At 60.3% G+C, this 15,575-nt stretch overlaps 1 protein-coding gene across 1 annotated transcript; it reads right to left on the reverse strand.

Moving 5' to 3' along the window:
• Positions 1-1,508: 1,508 nt before the first annotated feature.
• On the reverse strand, positions 1,509-6,724 carry PLD4 (phospholipase D family member 4). The gene is made up of 10 exons (XM_060097862.1): positions 6,618-6,724; positions 6,053-6,259; positions 5,091-5,274; positions 4,789-4,909; positions 4,230-4,357; positions 3,456-3,656; positions 2,642-2,781; positions 2,314-2,479; positions 2,143-2,239; positions 1,509-1,711 (listed from the first exon to the last, which is right to left on the reverse strand). Exons 1-10 carry the CDS (start codon positions 6,722-6,724, stop codon positions 1,509-1,511), a joined length of 1,554 nt encoding a protein of 517 aa, XP_059953845.1.
• Positions 6,725-15,575: the final 8,851 nt, after the last annotated feature.

Consider the following 15,575-nt stretch of genomic DNA (forward strand, 5'->3'; position numbering starts at 1 on the left):
GTTCCAGGCTCCCAGGAGGCAGGGTCTGTCCCCCACACCCCAGAAGGGGTCCCCAGGCCTCTCACGCCTCATCAAGCTGGACCTCCTGTGACGGGGGTCTGCTTTGGAGGCCTTTGAGGCTGCCACTGAGATGTGGCCACCAGACCCACAGTGTGTGAAGTGGGCCTTGCACTGGCTGCGTCTTTTCGCCCTGTTGCCCCGCCATAGCCTGGCGCACAGAGCCCTCCTGGGCCGCGGCTGGTCAGCCTATAGGGAGCTGAGGGCCTGGGGTCTGCTGCTTCTGGGGCGCTGCCCTCTGCGGGAGCGGGGTGCTGCCCGGGGCAGCTCAGGCACAGACCAGCTCCCAGAGGCCCTGGGCGCTTCTCAGGCCGCGTGGGGCCGTGGCACTCTCTCCAGATCCCCGTGGGTCTGGGCAGGGAGACAGGCTGGGTTTGGGGATCTTCCTCGCAGACGAGGACACTCACGTCAAAGGCGTCCAACAGTCACCCAGCCAGGTCTCCCTGGGGCCAACATGACGTGGGAGCTGGGGAGCAGCAGCCCGGGCTGGGCCTGGCGTCCACTCGCTCAGCTCCCTCAGCGGCCAGGGTCTCCTGGACATTGAGCCAGCCCCCAGCTCTAGCCTCGGGTGCCCTGGGGGCCTCTGCGAGGGCAGGTGGGCTCTGAAGCCGAGGTCAGAAACCAGGAGGTGGCGAGGCCAGGGCCGAGATAGGCTTCTGACCCAGCATTCCTAGCAGAAGGGCCAGCACCGAGTTGTCAGACCAGGATTCAGCTCCTGCCTCTGCAGGGCAGGTGCTGGGCGAGGCCCAAGAGAGGGTGAGCTCCAATGGGGCTGCATCCAAACCCCATCCTGGCTGGTGTCACCCTCCCCCCAGCTCAAACACAGGTTCTCTCCACTCTACAACGCTACCGCCCAGTTCCTGGCCCCTTATACACCAGGACTGGGTGCCAGAGCAGCTTAGCCTCTACAGGCTTGGGCCCACCACCCCAGGCGCCAGCCCCGCCCCCATCAGGCCTGGGCCCACCCCAGGCGCCAGCCCCGCCCCCTGCTCTGTCCCTGGGTTCCTGTGGGCAGGAGGCTGGACGCTGGCGAGAGTCAGGGGCTCGCATGGCGGAAGCCCAGCCCAGCCTGAATGTGGCCTCGTGGACACAGGCGCCTCACAGGTGGGTAGAGGCTGAACTCCAGCCTGGGGCTGAGAAGGTGGGACGCAGCCTGACCCAGGACTCACAGGAGAAAAGGGAGGCACACAGTATTGTAAAGGCTCCGTGTGTGGGCAGGAATTGCGGCTCTGTGGGAACCAGGGAGGGCATCCTGGAGGGCTCCGAGGAGGAGGTGGGGGTTTAAGAGGGGCTAGATTTGGAGAGCAAACAGTTTGCGCCTGCCCTGCATTGGGCAGTCCAACCCCTGACCAGGGCTTGTGCGGATGGAGCTGCTCGGGGTCCAGATTGGGGGCCACGCAGAGAGGTCTGGTCGGGAGCAGTGGGGCTCCGCAGCCAGGAAGGGCTGGACGTCAGCCCTGCCAAACACAGTCCTGGCCCTGGGCCTGTCCGTCCAGGCCTACAGCGTAGCGGGAACTCCAGTCTCGCTCAAATAGTTGCCGCAGCTGCTCCTGCACAGTGGTCACCCCTGGCTGGGTGCTGGAGGCCCTCTGGCTGACCACCAGGCCCACACCCGAGGTGCTGCTGAAGTAATCTTCGGACCAGTTGGAAGTGCCTGTGGGCGGAGACGCTGGGTTACTGGGCTGCACGGGGGGTCCTCTGCTGCCTGGCCCAGCCCGATGGCCCCAGCGGCCACTCGGCCGTGGTCCGACTCCAGACCTGCAGCCCCTCTGGCGCCGAGTGCAGCTGCTCTTCGAGTGAGGGACTGCACCCCAGCAGCCCACAGACTCAGTGCTCGGGGGGCTCGGTGCCAGGGGTCCCCACCTGCCTCCATGGGGGAGGGCCTGAGCCCTTCAGCAGGTCCCTGCCCGGGGTCCACACTGGACGGAAGAGCAGTGCCCCCTTCAGCACCCTGGCCTGGCCACTGCCCAGGTGACACGATCCCTTCTGCGGGCCTGTGTGCCCTCTGCTGGTGTCCGCTCGCTCGGCAGCCCACAAGGACTCAGGGGTCCTGAGCCCCTGCCCGCAGCCCTCACCCCTGCTCACCTATGTAGACCGCCTTCTCCGTGACCATGAACTTGCTGTGGTTCACCCTGCTGAAGGGGATGTTGGAGTGGTTCCTCACGGGCACAATGAAGACTTTCTTGGGGGAACAGAGAGGGCGTGTCAGCCAGCAGGGAGGCTGCCTCCCGGCCCGGCCAGGGGGTGGGTCCTCACCACGTCCACGGACACGTTGGCCGCGGGGTTGCTGAGGGCCTGCAGGGACCGCAGGTAGGGGAACATGCTGGGGTCCGTGTTGAGCCAGCAGCTGACCAGCAGGCGCACGCGCACGCCCCTGCCGACGGCCGCCGCCCGCAGCGCCGTGTCCAGCACCGGCCAGTACCTGGGGAGGGTCAGGGTCCTCAGGTCAACCGGGCCGTGCCCACACGCCCTGAGTGGGCAGGGGTGCTGGTGGTCAAGGCGACAGGCCAGGAGCTGCCCACGGGCAGAGGGGCCTCCCCCATCCGGGGCCGCCCGGCTCCTGCCCGGCTCCCTCCCGGCCTACCTGGCTGGGTGGATGAAGCGTGTCGTGGGGAAATACTCCATCACCGAAGCATAGATGAACTCCCGGGCGCCCCCCATCACCGCCAGCAGCGCGTCCAGGTCCCGGGTGCGGCCGTGGGGGCAGAGTGCGGGTGGCGATGCCTGTGCGGGCAGAGAGGTCCCTGAGGGCACTGCCCACCCGGCTCTGAGCCACTGGGTTCCTGGGCCCGTGACGCCACGGTGCACCCACCCTCCAGCCCTGGGAACCAGGAGGAAGACACGACGTCGGGTCTAAACAGGGGCCCCGGGCTGGCCTGACTCTGGAGGAAGCTCCCTGCGCGGCTCAGCCTGGGTCCCCATGTCTGGGGACGCGTCCCTGCCTCCGAGGCAGGTCTCCACTGTAGCCCAGCACTGGGGTAGCTGCCGTGTACCCTGAGGGAGGGTCGTGGCTGGTGGGCATGACCGCCCGCCCCTCAGTCCCCCTCTCCTCCCCCCAGAGTGACAGAATTGCCTGATGCACGGGTCCTCCCCCCACCCTCCCTGGTCCTGAGTCAGACCCCATCCAACAGTGTGCTTGGAGGCCCCCAGGGCCACAGGACGACCCCCACAAGCACTCAGGTTGCCTGTCTCCCGTGGATGACGATGACCGTGTCCTCTCCTGGGGCCGGGCCTGCCCCTCATCCTGGGGCCGCAGCGCCGTCCACGGTGCTGGCTCCCCGAGCCGTGGCCCCGAGGACCTAGCCGACTCTGGGCTGTCTGCAGGGTGGGCAGGGCTCCCTGTGCCTCTGGCCAGCCAGGAGAGCAGGGCCCCCAGTCGGCCCCCCGACCACTCTTACCGAGAAGTAGGCAGTGGTGGGCAGCCCGTCAAAGTAGTCCTGGAGGGGCTGGAAGCGGTTGATGTGGGAGGAGAAGTCCCGAGGCCAGGGTCTGGGGAGGACAGCCTCCGGCAGCCCCAGCACCCAGTAGGTCTGGAAGGTCTTCTCCAGGTCCTGGGCCAGGCGGCTGCAGTTGTAGATGATGGCGCCGAGCTCCTTCACCTGCAGACACCGGGGCAGCGCTGCGGGAGGGGCCCCTCTGGGGCCGTGTGGACCCCCTGGGCCAGAGGTGCCGGGCAGGTGCAGCCCCCGGCTCGGCAGCCGGTCAACAGCAGCAACCATGACCCGCGAGAATCCATAGTAGATGGTGCGCTGGGGGAAGCCATGGGGTGGGGTGCCCTGCGGGTCCCTGTTTTCCTTGAACATTGTATTCCAAGGGCAATACGTGTTTATTACCAAAAGACAATAGAAAATACGTAAGTGCACAGAGAAGAAAGAAAAACAATCATCCTCGACTTAAACGACAGCTGCTGCCACCGTTTTGACTCAGGGTTAAAGCACTGCTTTTCCTAGAAGGGATCGTGCTTTGTCTGCACAATTTCCTGGATAAGGTGACTTGAGCATCTTTCCGGGCGGTTAAATGACCTTCCGCAGCAGGAGTTCGGTGCCGTTAGAATCCGGTAACCAGTCTCCGGGTGTTTCTACCACAGCGATGTTACAGACATGGCCACTTCCCCCAGGGTGACTGCCCGCATGGGGACATGGGGTCTCCCCTCTCGGGGCTCGGGGACTCACCTGTGTCAGCGACCGCCAGTCCATGTTGGCACTGCCCACATAGACGTGCCGCCCATCCACGACCCAGAACTTGGAGTGCAAAACGCCACCGGTGAGCCTTCCCATGGGCACATGTCGCACCTGGGCGCCTGACGAGGGTGCAGGATGGTGCGGTGAACCCGCTTCGTGCTGAGCCGGATTCTCAGCTCTTTCTTTGCAGTTGGGTGGATTCCTTTCTCCTCACAGCAGCCCTACTCAGTTGATGTTGTTATTCCCATTTAACAGGTGGGAAAACGGAGGCATTGACCAGCCTGGGGTCCCTCCAGGCAGCCCGGCTCTGTGAGGATCCCTGCTGCCTCTGGCTCTCGGCCAAGCCACCACCCACAGGCTGAAGCGGCTCAGCAAGGCCCGGAGACCACCCTGTGCTCTGCCCCCTGGGAAATGACACGTCCGGCTGCCTGGAACCAGCCCTCGGGGAAGCCCACTTGAAGGCGCTCGCAGCCCTGGGGTCCCGGCCTCCCCGTCCCGGGCAGCCCCACTGCTCTCGCCCGTCCCCAGGCCCAGGACGGCAGGAACCTACCTTGGGCCACCAGGACCTGCAGGTCGGTGGAGTTCCGGACCAGTGTCGGGGTGCTGGTGGCCACAGCCAGGGAAACGTTTCTGTCCAGCAGCTGCTGCAGCTTCTGCAGAACAGCCTCTCCCTGCAAGAGCAGGCCAGCGGTGAGAGGCCACCCCCGTCCCACCAGGAAGGGCCCAGACTTCCCCAGGAGCCCGCCTCTGCCCGCCCACAGCTCCATCAGACAGATGTGCGCCTGCTGGGCTTGCTGTGTGCCTGGCCCCTGGACAGCCCACAGCCTCCGAGTCGGGGGAGGGGTGGCGCACCAGCTGGGAAGAAGAGTCATTGACCCCAGTGTCGGGCCCCGTGAGGGACCAGTAGAAGGAGGCCACATGGACACTCTCCCGGGCGGCGTCCAGCAGCTGCAGCCAGGCCTGGGCCAGGGGCTGGGCAGACGGGCTGCCTGCTGCAGGCGGCAGGTCCTGGGGGATGCTTTCCACGAGGACAAGCCTGCGGAGAGAGGCGCCAGGTGTGAGCGCAGGAGCCACCAGCCAGCCTCGCATCACCTGCTCCGTCCCATCCAGCCAAGCGGGAGGGCTGAGCCCAGGCCGAGGGTGAAGGAAGGGGGCCGCAGGCCAGACTGGGCAGGGCAGGCCTGACACCCAGGGGTGCCCCGGGGAGGGGCCTGAGTGGGGGGCCTGAGAGCAGGGCAGATGGGGCCCAGGCCCACCCCACGCCCAGGCGCTGTCTGCTCGGGGCTGTCGCTTGCAGAGCCCGGCAGAGGTGTTGGGTCTGGGCTCCTGCAGCTGTGGAGGCCCTTGGAGACACCCGGGCTGACCCAGAAGGGAGGGCTGGGCCAGTGGGGGTTGGGGGTATGCTGGGGGTGTGCTGGGTTGCCAGGACCCCCCAGCGGGGAGGGAGGGGCGGGGGCTGCGACTCCACCCCAGGTGGAAGGGCTGCGATGGTGCCACCTCGGCCCAGGTAGGACCGGGGCTCGTGGCCTCGTCGGAGTCCCTGGGTGGCAGCCTGCGTTTGCTGCAAAGAGCGCCCCAAGTCGCGCCCGCCCCCCGCCCCCCGCCCCCACCCCGGCCCAAACAGTTCGGGGATTCTACCCCTCCCCCGACCACTCCCCCCGCCTCAAGCCCACCCTCCCCGAAACCTGCCTCTTCCAACAGGAGGTGGCAGGAGGCGGTGCTCGTCCCGCTGGGGAGCCCCGGGGTGGGGAAGGCAGGCGGCGGCCGGAGCAGCGCCGCGCCGGCCACCCTGCAGACCTCACGGGCTCGCTCACCTGCAGGAGTCCTTCTGCTGCTGCCGCGGGGCCTCCCCTCCCAGGGGCGCCCAGGCCAGGCTGGAGCCGGGGCCCCACGACGCGGTGGGCCCTTCCTCGGGGCGCACGTGGCCCCCAGCAGAGGGAGAGAGCGCTTGCCACAGCGCGTAGGTGAGGGTCACGGCGCTCAGGCTCAGCAGGGCTAGAGCCCCGCGCACCTGCATCCGGAGGAGGGCGTCACCACGGGGTCCCCGGGGCGCGGCCGGGCTCTTCCTGGGGGGCCTTACGGCCTCTCCGGTGCTGAGACAGACCGTCCCTGCTGCCAGGGAGGCCAGGCCTGCCGCTGGCCGGGGCTGGCGAGGATGGGGCCACGCAGGCCCGAGCCCACCGCCGGCGCCCAGCCCGGGGCCACGTGGTCCCTGGCCATCTTCCCAGGCCCCCCGAGACAGGGCACGTGGCAGGTGCTGAGCAGCCCACCAGGCAGGGCGCCCCGGGGACCCCGTGGCGACTTCTGTCCTTGCCACTCTGGCCCAGGGGTCCTGTGAGGCTGCTGAGCCCCCTCCTCAGGCCCCCAAGTCCTACTGGGCGGGCCTCCCTGTCCCGTGGGCTGTGGGGTGGCGTGGATCGGGGCCACGCGGGGGCCACCGATGCGCTCTGCAGAGGCCTCCGCACCTGCTTGGGGTGACATGGCATCACCCACAGCTCCAGGCCCAGCTGCAGTGGCTCCACGGTGCCTGGGCAGCTGGGTACAGGGACCACCACCTCGTGGGGACCCTACAGCCACCCACTCCTGCCCACGGTCGCACCCTCAGCACAGCCTGGCCTGAAGCTGGCGCGTGCCGTGCCTGTCACCAGTGCGTGTGCATGTGTGCGTGCGTGTGTGTGTGTGTGCGCCCCGGTCTGTTCCCGGGACACACGTGACCCGCTGTTCTCCCTCTCGGACCCCCTCTCGGCGGGCACGTGGGTGTCTGAATCTCAGTTCCTTGTTTCAGTCCCAACCTCAACGAGTCCGATGCCATTTCTGCTTCCCTCCAAGGCCGGCCTACAAATAGCTGCTTCCCTTTCCGGGCTGGGCCCCCCTGTCCTGGCCCCTTGCAGCCCCTCCTGGGCGCCAGGCAGCAGCCCTTGTCCTGGCTGGGGAGACCCGGCCCAGAGAGAGTGTTGCTGTTCAGGGGGCTGAGTCGGGGTCCCTTGGTGCTGCCAGCGGGGCTCTCCCTGTGCAGCAGGACTCTGCAGCCAGCTGGGGACGGAGGATGCGTCTTGTCCCCTCAGAGTGGTCACTTCCACAAGGAGCTGGAAGCCGGCTGGCTGGGCCCCGGCTGGAGTTGGGCCCCTCTCCAAAGCAGCCTCAAATGCCACCATGAGTGGGATGCTCCCGAGCTCAGCGCGCCCGTCCCGGAGTGCAGGGAGGGGCCCATGCGCAGCGACAGGGATCACCCCCCCACCGCCCCACCCGGCCAGCCAACCTCCGAGGCATCTGTGAGGGGTGGGTGCAGCCCTCCCTCCTGGCCTTGGTGGGGAAGTGGCCCCTGCAGCCTGGGGCCTGGGGCCTGGGCTGCGCTGCCTGCCTGTGAGTGCAGCTGGGCCAGGCACTGGGGCCCAGGGAGCGGGTGTCCTTCCACAGGACACGCTGGACCACCTCAGTGTGGGGAAGGGGCGGCCGTAGGAGCTGGGCCTGGGGGGCTGCGTCTGCCCTGAGCCAGAACCATTACTGGGAGGCGGGGGCCCCAGAAAGCAGAGTGAGAGAAGGGGACTCAGGCAGAGTGCCCGAGGCCCGGCACCGCTCCCTGCCAGGAGCCCCCATAGAGGGCAGTCAGGGTGCTTCCCCACCCGCACGCCGCAGAGGAGCGCTCGGGGGCCCGCCCCTCCCCTGCCTGCCTGAGGAGGGCTCGGGGCCGCATCAGGCCTTCACAGTGAACAGGCCGCAGGCCCCTTCACTGACCCTCAGGAGAGGCAATCGGGGTGCAGTCCTGGGCGGGGCCCCAGGGCCATCCTTGGACAGACGCTGCCTCTGCTGCACCGCCCGGGGCCCCAGGCAGACAGGAAGGTTGGAGCGCGGCAGCCCTGCCCCCACGGCCCCCATCTGGGACTCGGAGCACGGCCAAGGCACCTGCCGGGCCACCCATCCGCTTGGGAACTACAGGGGCCTGGGGAGGCCAGCCGTCCAGGGAGGCTCTGGGCAGCTGCAGCCCTGGGGACTCTGTATGTCCAGGGGTGGGGCTGACTGTTGGGAGAGGATGACCCACTAGCGCTGGCATCTCAGGGCCGTGACGGGCTGGGAGACTCCCATGGGACAGCTCTGGGCTCCCCCCAGCCGTGTGCTGGGCAGCCGTGGGACCCTGCAGGCATCGGAGGTCATGGGTGAAGGCGTGGGACTTCCTGCCGTGCAGGGCATGTGGCGCAGCTGCCCGGCCCAGGCTGGGGCGGAGGGAGGGCTTGCTCTGAGCTCTCTAGGAGACCCCGGGGTCCTGGTGGTCCTGGCTGCACAGACTGGCAGAGGAATGGCTGCGCTGCAGGCGTAGCTGGAGACCTCATGACGCTTTGGGCCCAGGGCTGCAGGCAGCACGGGGCCAGGGGACAGTGGACCAAAGCCCCCGTCTCAGGACCTTGGGCCTGACTCTCCCATCTGGCCTCACTGGCACTTACCTCTGGGCATCCTGCCTTGGCGTTCATCTTGGCTTTGCCACAGACGCAGGCCCTCAGCTCGCCAGCGAGCGCCCGATCAAGTCCCACCGGCCTCCTCTCTGCAGCCTGCCGCTTCCCCTTCTGGCCACTTCCTTTTCTTCCTGAGTACCTCCCTCCGCACCCTTGACAGACATCTGGAGCTGGGTGGGCCAGCCAGCGGGTGGGGCTGAAAACTTTCACATCCAGAGAAAATCCCTCCCCACCCCCCAACCCCAAGTCACAGGCTTATGCATCTGAGTTAGTTTTGGTGCAAACCACCGAGACTCTTGACTTGAGGAACCGGGGCTTGAACATTGTTTTTCTCCATCACACTGACCAGATTCTGGGGCTGGCAGCCTAGGGATGGTGTTGGTTCCACAGTCATCAGGAGCCAGGTCCCTGTAGCTCTCAGCTCCCAATCCCTAGGGTTGACTGGCAGCCTCATGGCCCCATAATTGCTGCTGGAGCCCAGCCATTACCTCATGCTCCTAGCAGAGCATAAGGGATATCCCAGAGGAGCCATCCTGGAGGTCCCACAGGGTACTTCCATTTATGTCTCATAATTAAGAACTTAGTCACATGGCTGCATCTAGCTGCAAGGGAGGTTGGGAAATGGAGGCAGCTAGGACCCCCATCTGGGAGAACGCAGGTGGGTGGCTTACTGGGCTGCCTGAAAAGGCAGGCCTGGCTATAGTTTGCTGGTGCTTAGCCTGGGTCCCCAGCAAGGATTTCTGCCTCCACCTGCTCCATCCCACCGCCATCCCCCCCCCCACCAGGGCTCTCTGAATACAGGATCCTTTCACCCCCACCCCCATGCCCCCTGCCCCGCCCCCGCAGACAGTGGCCTTTAGAATAGCCCTTCTCTTTGCTTTTTGTTTTTGGATTTGGTTTTCTTTTCCTCCCTTTGGCCGCTCTCTTCATTTCTTCCTTTTTTTTTTTTTTAATAAATTTATTTATTTTTTAATTTTTGGCTGCGTTGTGTCTTCGTTGCTACACACGGGCTTTCCCTAGTTGTGGCAAGCAGGGGCCTACTCTTCATTGCAGAGCATGGGCTCTAGGCACACGGGCTTCATTAGTTGTGGCATGTGGACTCAGCAGCTGTGGCTCATGGGCTCTAGAGCGCAGGCTCAGTAGTTGTGACGCACGGGCTTAGTTGCTCCGCGGCATGTGGGATCTTCCTGGACCAGGGCTCGAACCCATGTCCCCTGCATTGGCAGGCGGATTCTCAACCACTGCACCACCAGAGAAGCCCTCTGGATTTTTTTTCTCATTCCATTTTCTCCTATTCCCTTAATTCTAGGCTTTGGGGGATGATGCTTTGTGATGGAAACTCACACAGACCACTCAGACACAGGGGAGGATTCTTTGCCCTGGCCATCCTGTGGTCTGGCAGGTCACCAAACAGGTCCTGACCAATGCATTGTGAGTGAAAGGGCTTTATGTCAGTTCTCTTCTGAAGCCTTTAATCTTGGGTGTAGGAAGTACCACTCTTCCCTCCTGTCTGCTCGGGGCTCTCACAATGCATCCCCAATGGGAGAGCCCCTCGGGCTTGCTCAGCAGCGGTAACTATTCTTTGGTTGTGTTGATCCGCTGATGTTAGGAAGTGGTGTGTTTCCACACTACACAGCTTATCTTTAAAATTTTGCCCCACAGGGCTTCCCTGGTGGTGCAGTGGTTGAGAGTCTGCCTGCCGATGCAGGGGACACGGGTTCGTGCCCCGGGCCGGGAAGATCCCACATGCCGCGGAGAGGCTGGGCCCGTGAGCCATGGCCGCGGAGCCTGCGCGTCTGGAGCCTGTGCTCCGCAACGGGAGAGGCCACAACAGTGAGAGGCCCGCATACTGCAAAACAAAACAAAACAAAATTTTGCCCCACAGACATAAGAAGATATATACATCATAAACATCTTTCCCTCTTCCTGAATAATGTGAGGACGTTTGAATACTTCAACTCCAGTGATCTCCTTATATTCTGCTATTGTCTTTTTTTTTAAATTCCAGCTTGTAATACTATTATTATTATTATTATTTTAAAACCCCAAAGGGGGTTCCCTGGTGGCCTACTGGTTAGGATTCCAGGCTTTCACTGCCATGGTCAGGGAACTGAGATCCCACAAGCCATGCGGCACAGCCAAAAAAAAAGACCGCCCCCCACAAATTATGCGTCTTACATTTATTTTATCCCCTCGGGGTGTGTTGAAGAACTACTCACTTTTATGGATTTATCTACTCATCATTCCTTCTTTTATTTCAGAGCTTTCCTCTGTGACCACTGTCCTTCTTCCTGAAATAATCTTGTAGAATGAACTTGATATAAAATTTATATTTTAAGGCAGGACAAGAAAAAGTTAAACATAAAGTTCTCTCTCTGTGTTTGTTTGGGCCTCCTCCCTCCCTGATGTGCCAGGTGCATCTGCATCACACCTTAGCCAGAGCTCCTCAAAGGTGACGGTGGTGCCTGCCCCCCTGTAAAGATTGATTTTTCCTTCCTTCTGACGCTGGCAGTGCAACTTCTTAGAGAATAGCGTTCCTTCCCAGCTCTGCAGGGGTCACGGTGCTTCCCTGGGCTGTGCCCCCTTGGTGACCTTTATGTAAAATACCGCATGTCATTCTGATGTACGATCCTTTGTCTCGAAAATGTGTGTGACTGTGTCTTCCACTCCGAGCAGGCAGAACCGTCCTCAGAGCTTCTGAGAATCTGCTTCCCCAGCTAGAATCCTCAGTTGGCTTGAATAAAGTTCCCTTTTTTCTTCTTAACTTGATAGTTCATTGAATTTTTGTCAACAGACTTGACTAATCATTCAGCTGGGGATAAAATTCTCAGTTGCCCATTATTTTCCATGAACTGGGAGCGTGTTGACAAATGCTCCGTTTTTAGTAACATGAACATGGCTCTAATGCTCCTTCATTACTGAAAGAACTTTTCTAGGTACAGAATTCTTAACTGACAGCCATTTTCTCTGGAGCCCCAAAGTCTTTAGGGTCCCATCATTGCTGGGAGACCCGCTGTCACCCCTTTGGAAGGACTCCTTTGCTCTGCTTGTTTTTAGCAGATTCTCGTCGACGTCTGTTATCATGATGTAACCAGGTGTAATTTTCTTTTCTTCCTTTTATCCTGGCATACATTATGCTTCCTGTAGCCGTGGATACATGTATTAGTTTGCTAGGGCTGTTGTAGCAAAGTATCACAGACTGGGCAGCTTAAACAGCAGAAATGGACTGTCTCCCAGTTCTGAAGTCTAAGAGACCCAAATCAATGTGTCGGCAGGGTTGGTTCCTTCTGAGGCCAGGAGGGAGAGTCTGGTCCAGGCTCTCCCCTGATTTCTGGTGGCCCCTGGGGTTCCCTGACCTGTCTATGGCATTCTCCCTGTGTCTTCACGTCATCTTCCCTCTGTACACATCTGTCTCTGTGTCCACATTTCCCTTTTTCTAAGGACATCAGTCATATTGGATTAGGGTCCATCACAGGATTTCATCTTAATTTGATCATCTGTAAAGACCCCATTTCCAAATAAGGTCCCATTTGCAGGTCCTGGGTGTTAGGACTTTAACATCGTTTTGGTGGACACAGTTCAACCCACAGCACGTGTCTTTCCCAGGTCTGGAAAACTCCTCTCTGTTCTCTCTGCGAATCCGTCCTCTCCCCTGTTCTCCCCTTTCCCATCAGGAACGCCAGGCAGACATGTTCCACTTTGTCACTCAGTCCTCTCTGCCATCAACCCGTCTCATAGCTTCTACTTCCATGTTCCTGGGCATTGCATTTGGATAACTTCCTCTCGTCTTTCTCATCACTGACTTATTCTTTTCTTTTCTTATAAGCTTTATTTATTTAGTTTTTGGCTGCATCAGGTCTTCGTTGCTGCATGCGGGCTTTCTCTAGTTGCAGCGAGTGGGGGCTCCTCTTTGTTGTGGTGCTCGGGCTTCTCATTGCGGTGGCTTCTCTTGTTGCGGAGCATGGGCTCTAGGCGCACGGGCTTCAGTAATGGTGGCAGCTCGTGGGCTCAGTAGTTGTGGCTCGCGGGCTCTAGAGCGCAGGCTCAGGCGCGCAGGCTTAGCTGTTCCGTAGCATGTGGGACCTTTCTGGACCAGGACTTGAACCCACGTCCCCCTGCGTTAGCAGGCGGATTCTTAACCACTGCGCCACCAGGGAAGTCCCCGCTGACTTATTCTTATTTTAGCTGTGTCTAACCTGTTATTTAATTCTCTTATTGAGGTTTTTACAAAGCTTTCTTTTGAGTCATTATCATTCTCAGTGTGATGCTTTTCCAACTCTGGCTATAGTTTATATTCTTTTGCTCTTTTCTAATCTGCATGGCATGTGGGATCTTAGTTCCCCTACCAGGGATCAGACCCGTGCCCCCTGCATTGGAAGCACGGAGTCTTAACCACTGGACCGCCAGGGAAGTTCCAATACAATTTTATTTGTTATTTCATGCTGGTGTTGCTCATGGTGTGTTTTATGACCTTTGACCAGGAATTCGTCCTGGGCTAGACGTACTGTGGGGCGGTGGAGGGTCCTGGGCTGAAGAGGCCTTTCTCCAGACATGACTTGCATTTGCTTCTGTGGGAACCCAGGATGGCGACCAACCTAGAACCACTTTGAATACATCACTCATCCTGGAGGTTCTTCACCCGTCTGGGGCTGTATATATAAATTTGAGCCCCAGGCCCACATGACACAAAGGAAACTGAGAAGAGACACACGTCGTGGTGCTCACGGCTCTTCTTTCTTTCTGTAGGTTTGGAAGATGCTGGTGCAATGTTTCCAAGTTGGATTAATGAAAGAACAAGCTGACCTCGAGTCCTGGACCCAGGAACTCTTAATATGAGTCTGTTACTCAGCCAGGAGGCCCTGCGGTGGGAGATCTCAGACGGCGTCGGCCCCACCCCCTCCCACTGAGGGCACAGAGATCTTCAGGGATCTGGTCTGTCTCCCTGGTTTTTTTTCCGTTGAGGTGTAGTTGACTTACAATGTTATATTAATTTTAGGTGTACAACATAATGATTCAATATCTGTATAGATTACACTCCATATGAAGTTATTATAATATAGTTCCCTGTGCTGTACATCACATTTTTGTAACTTACTCATTTTATACCTGGTAGTTTGCACCTATGCTCCCAGCTCCATGGGGAGAGGACAGCTTGCCCCACAGGGCACCCAGGGCAGTGCTGGGCCGGTCGCAAGGCAGGCGGCGAACTGTGAGGAAGTGCCTTCGTTGCGGTTTCTGCGGGAACGGGGGCTGAGGCGGGGCAGGCAGGCTTAGGATGGGCCAGTTATGTTTGAAGGGCACCCCACCCCAGAAGCTGGTGCTCCCTGTGGGACGGGCGTATAGTTGGAGGCTGTGTGGGGACTCCAGGTACCCAGGCGAGTCTTCATTTGCTTAGCGATGGCTAACAGGCCCTCAGGTGGATGATAAAGCATCAACTTACAGATAGTAAAGTGTGGCTAATACCCTCCCTGATGCCTTTTTCTAGTGCATCTGGCCCATCAGTACCCGCCTGAGCTTGCCTCTCTGCAAGTCTGTGGGGACCTACAGGACGGGGCGCTGCGTTTCTCCTTCACTTATGTGTGTTTAACCCATTTTCCACTATCTTCCACTTATACCAGGCAGGGCCTAAGGCTCTCTGTTCGGCATCCTTTACACAAGAGAGTTTTGGGGGGTTTTTGTTGGGTTTTTTTTTTTTTTTTTTTAATCCGAAGCTGGGGCAGAGACAGACAGGTTTCTTCAAGTTTGAAGGCAGGGACTTCCCTGGTGGCGCAGTGGTTAAGAATCTGCCTGCCGGGCCTCCCTGGTGGCGCAAGTGGTTAAGAGTCCGCCTGCCGATGCAGGGGATACGGGTTCGTGCCCCGGTCTGGGAGGATCCCATATGCCGCGGAGCGGCTGGGCCCGTGAGCCATGGCCGCTGGGCCTGCGCATCCGGAGCCTGTGCTCCGCAACGGGAGAGGCCACAACAGTGAGAGGCCCACATACCGCAAAAAGAAAAAAAAAAAAAAAAAAAAAAAAAAGAATCTGCCTGCCTATGCAGGGGATACAGGTTCGATCCCTGGTCTGGAAAGATCCCACATGCCGCAGAGCAACTAAGCCCGTGCGCCACAACTACTGAGCCTGTGCTCTAGAGCCCGCGAGCCACAACTACTGAGCCCACGTGCTGCAACTACTGAAGCCCACGTGCCTAGAGCCCATGCTCTGCAACAAGAGAAGCCACCAGTGAGAAGCCCGTGCACCGCAATGAAGAGTAGCCCCCACTCTCCCGCAACTATAAAAAGCCCATGCATGGCAACGAACACCCAACGCAGCCAAAAATAATAAATAAATAAAATAAATACATTTTAAAAAGCTTGAAGGCAGGTGGATTTTTGCCTTTCTATCCTGACACAGAGAGTGTAGCCCCTACAGATGTCCCAGATTTGTGTAGCACTCCCAGCTTGGGTGGACCTGTGGCCTGGGCCAGAGGTCATCAAACTACAGCCTTGAGCCAAATCCAGCTGAGTATGTTCCTTGGCGTTCATCTCATCGCAGCAAACCTGCACTAAAAACAAACGCAGTGGAGGTCTTTTGGAAAATGATCAAGGAGGGAAACATGGAAATCCAGGAGGCAAAGTAGAATACCAAAGGTACATGCAGGGAAAGGGCAAATGGACTTTAAAACTGACAGCTGAGGGCTTCCCCGGCGGCGCAGTGGTTGAGAGTCCGCCTGCCGATGCAGGGTACACGGGTTCGTGCCCCGGTCCAGGAGGATCCCACGTGCCGTGGAGCGGCTGGGCCCGTGAGCCATGGCCGCTGAGCCTGCGCGTCCGGAGCCTGTGCTCCACAACGGGAGAGGCCACAACAGTGAGAGGCATGCGTACCACAAAAAACAAACAAACAAAAAACTGAC

Source organism: Mesoplodon densirostris, chromosome 4 (assembly GCF_025265405.1).
Source record: "Mesoplodon densirostris isolate mMesDen1 chromosome 4, mMesDen1 primary haplotype, whole genome shotgun sequence".
NCBI classification, from domain to species: Eukaryota; Metazoa; Chordata; class Mammalia; order Artiodactyla; family Ziphiidae; genus Mesoplodon; species Mesoplodon densirostris.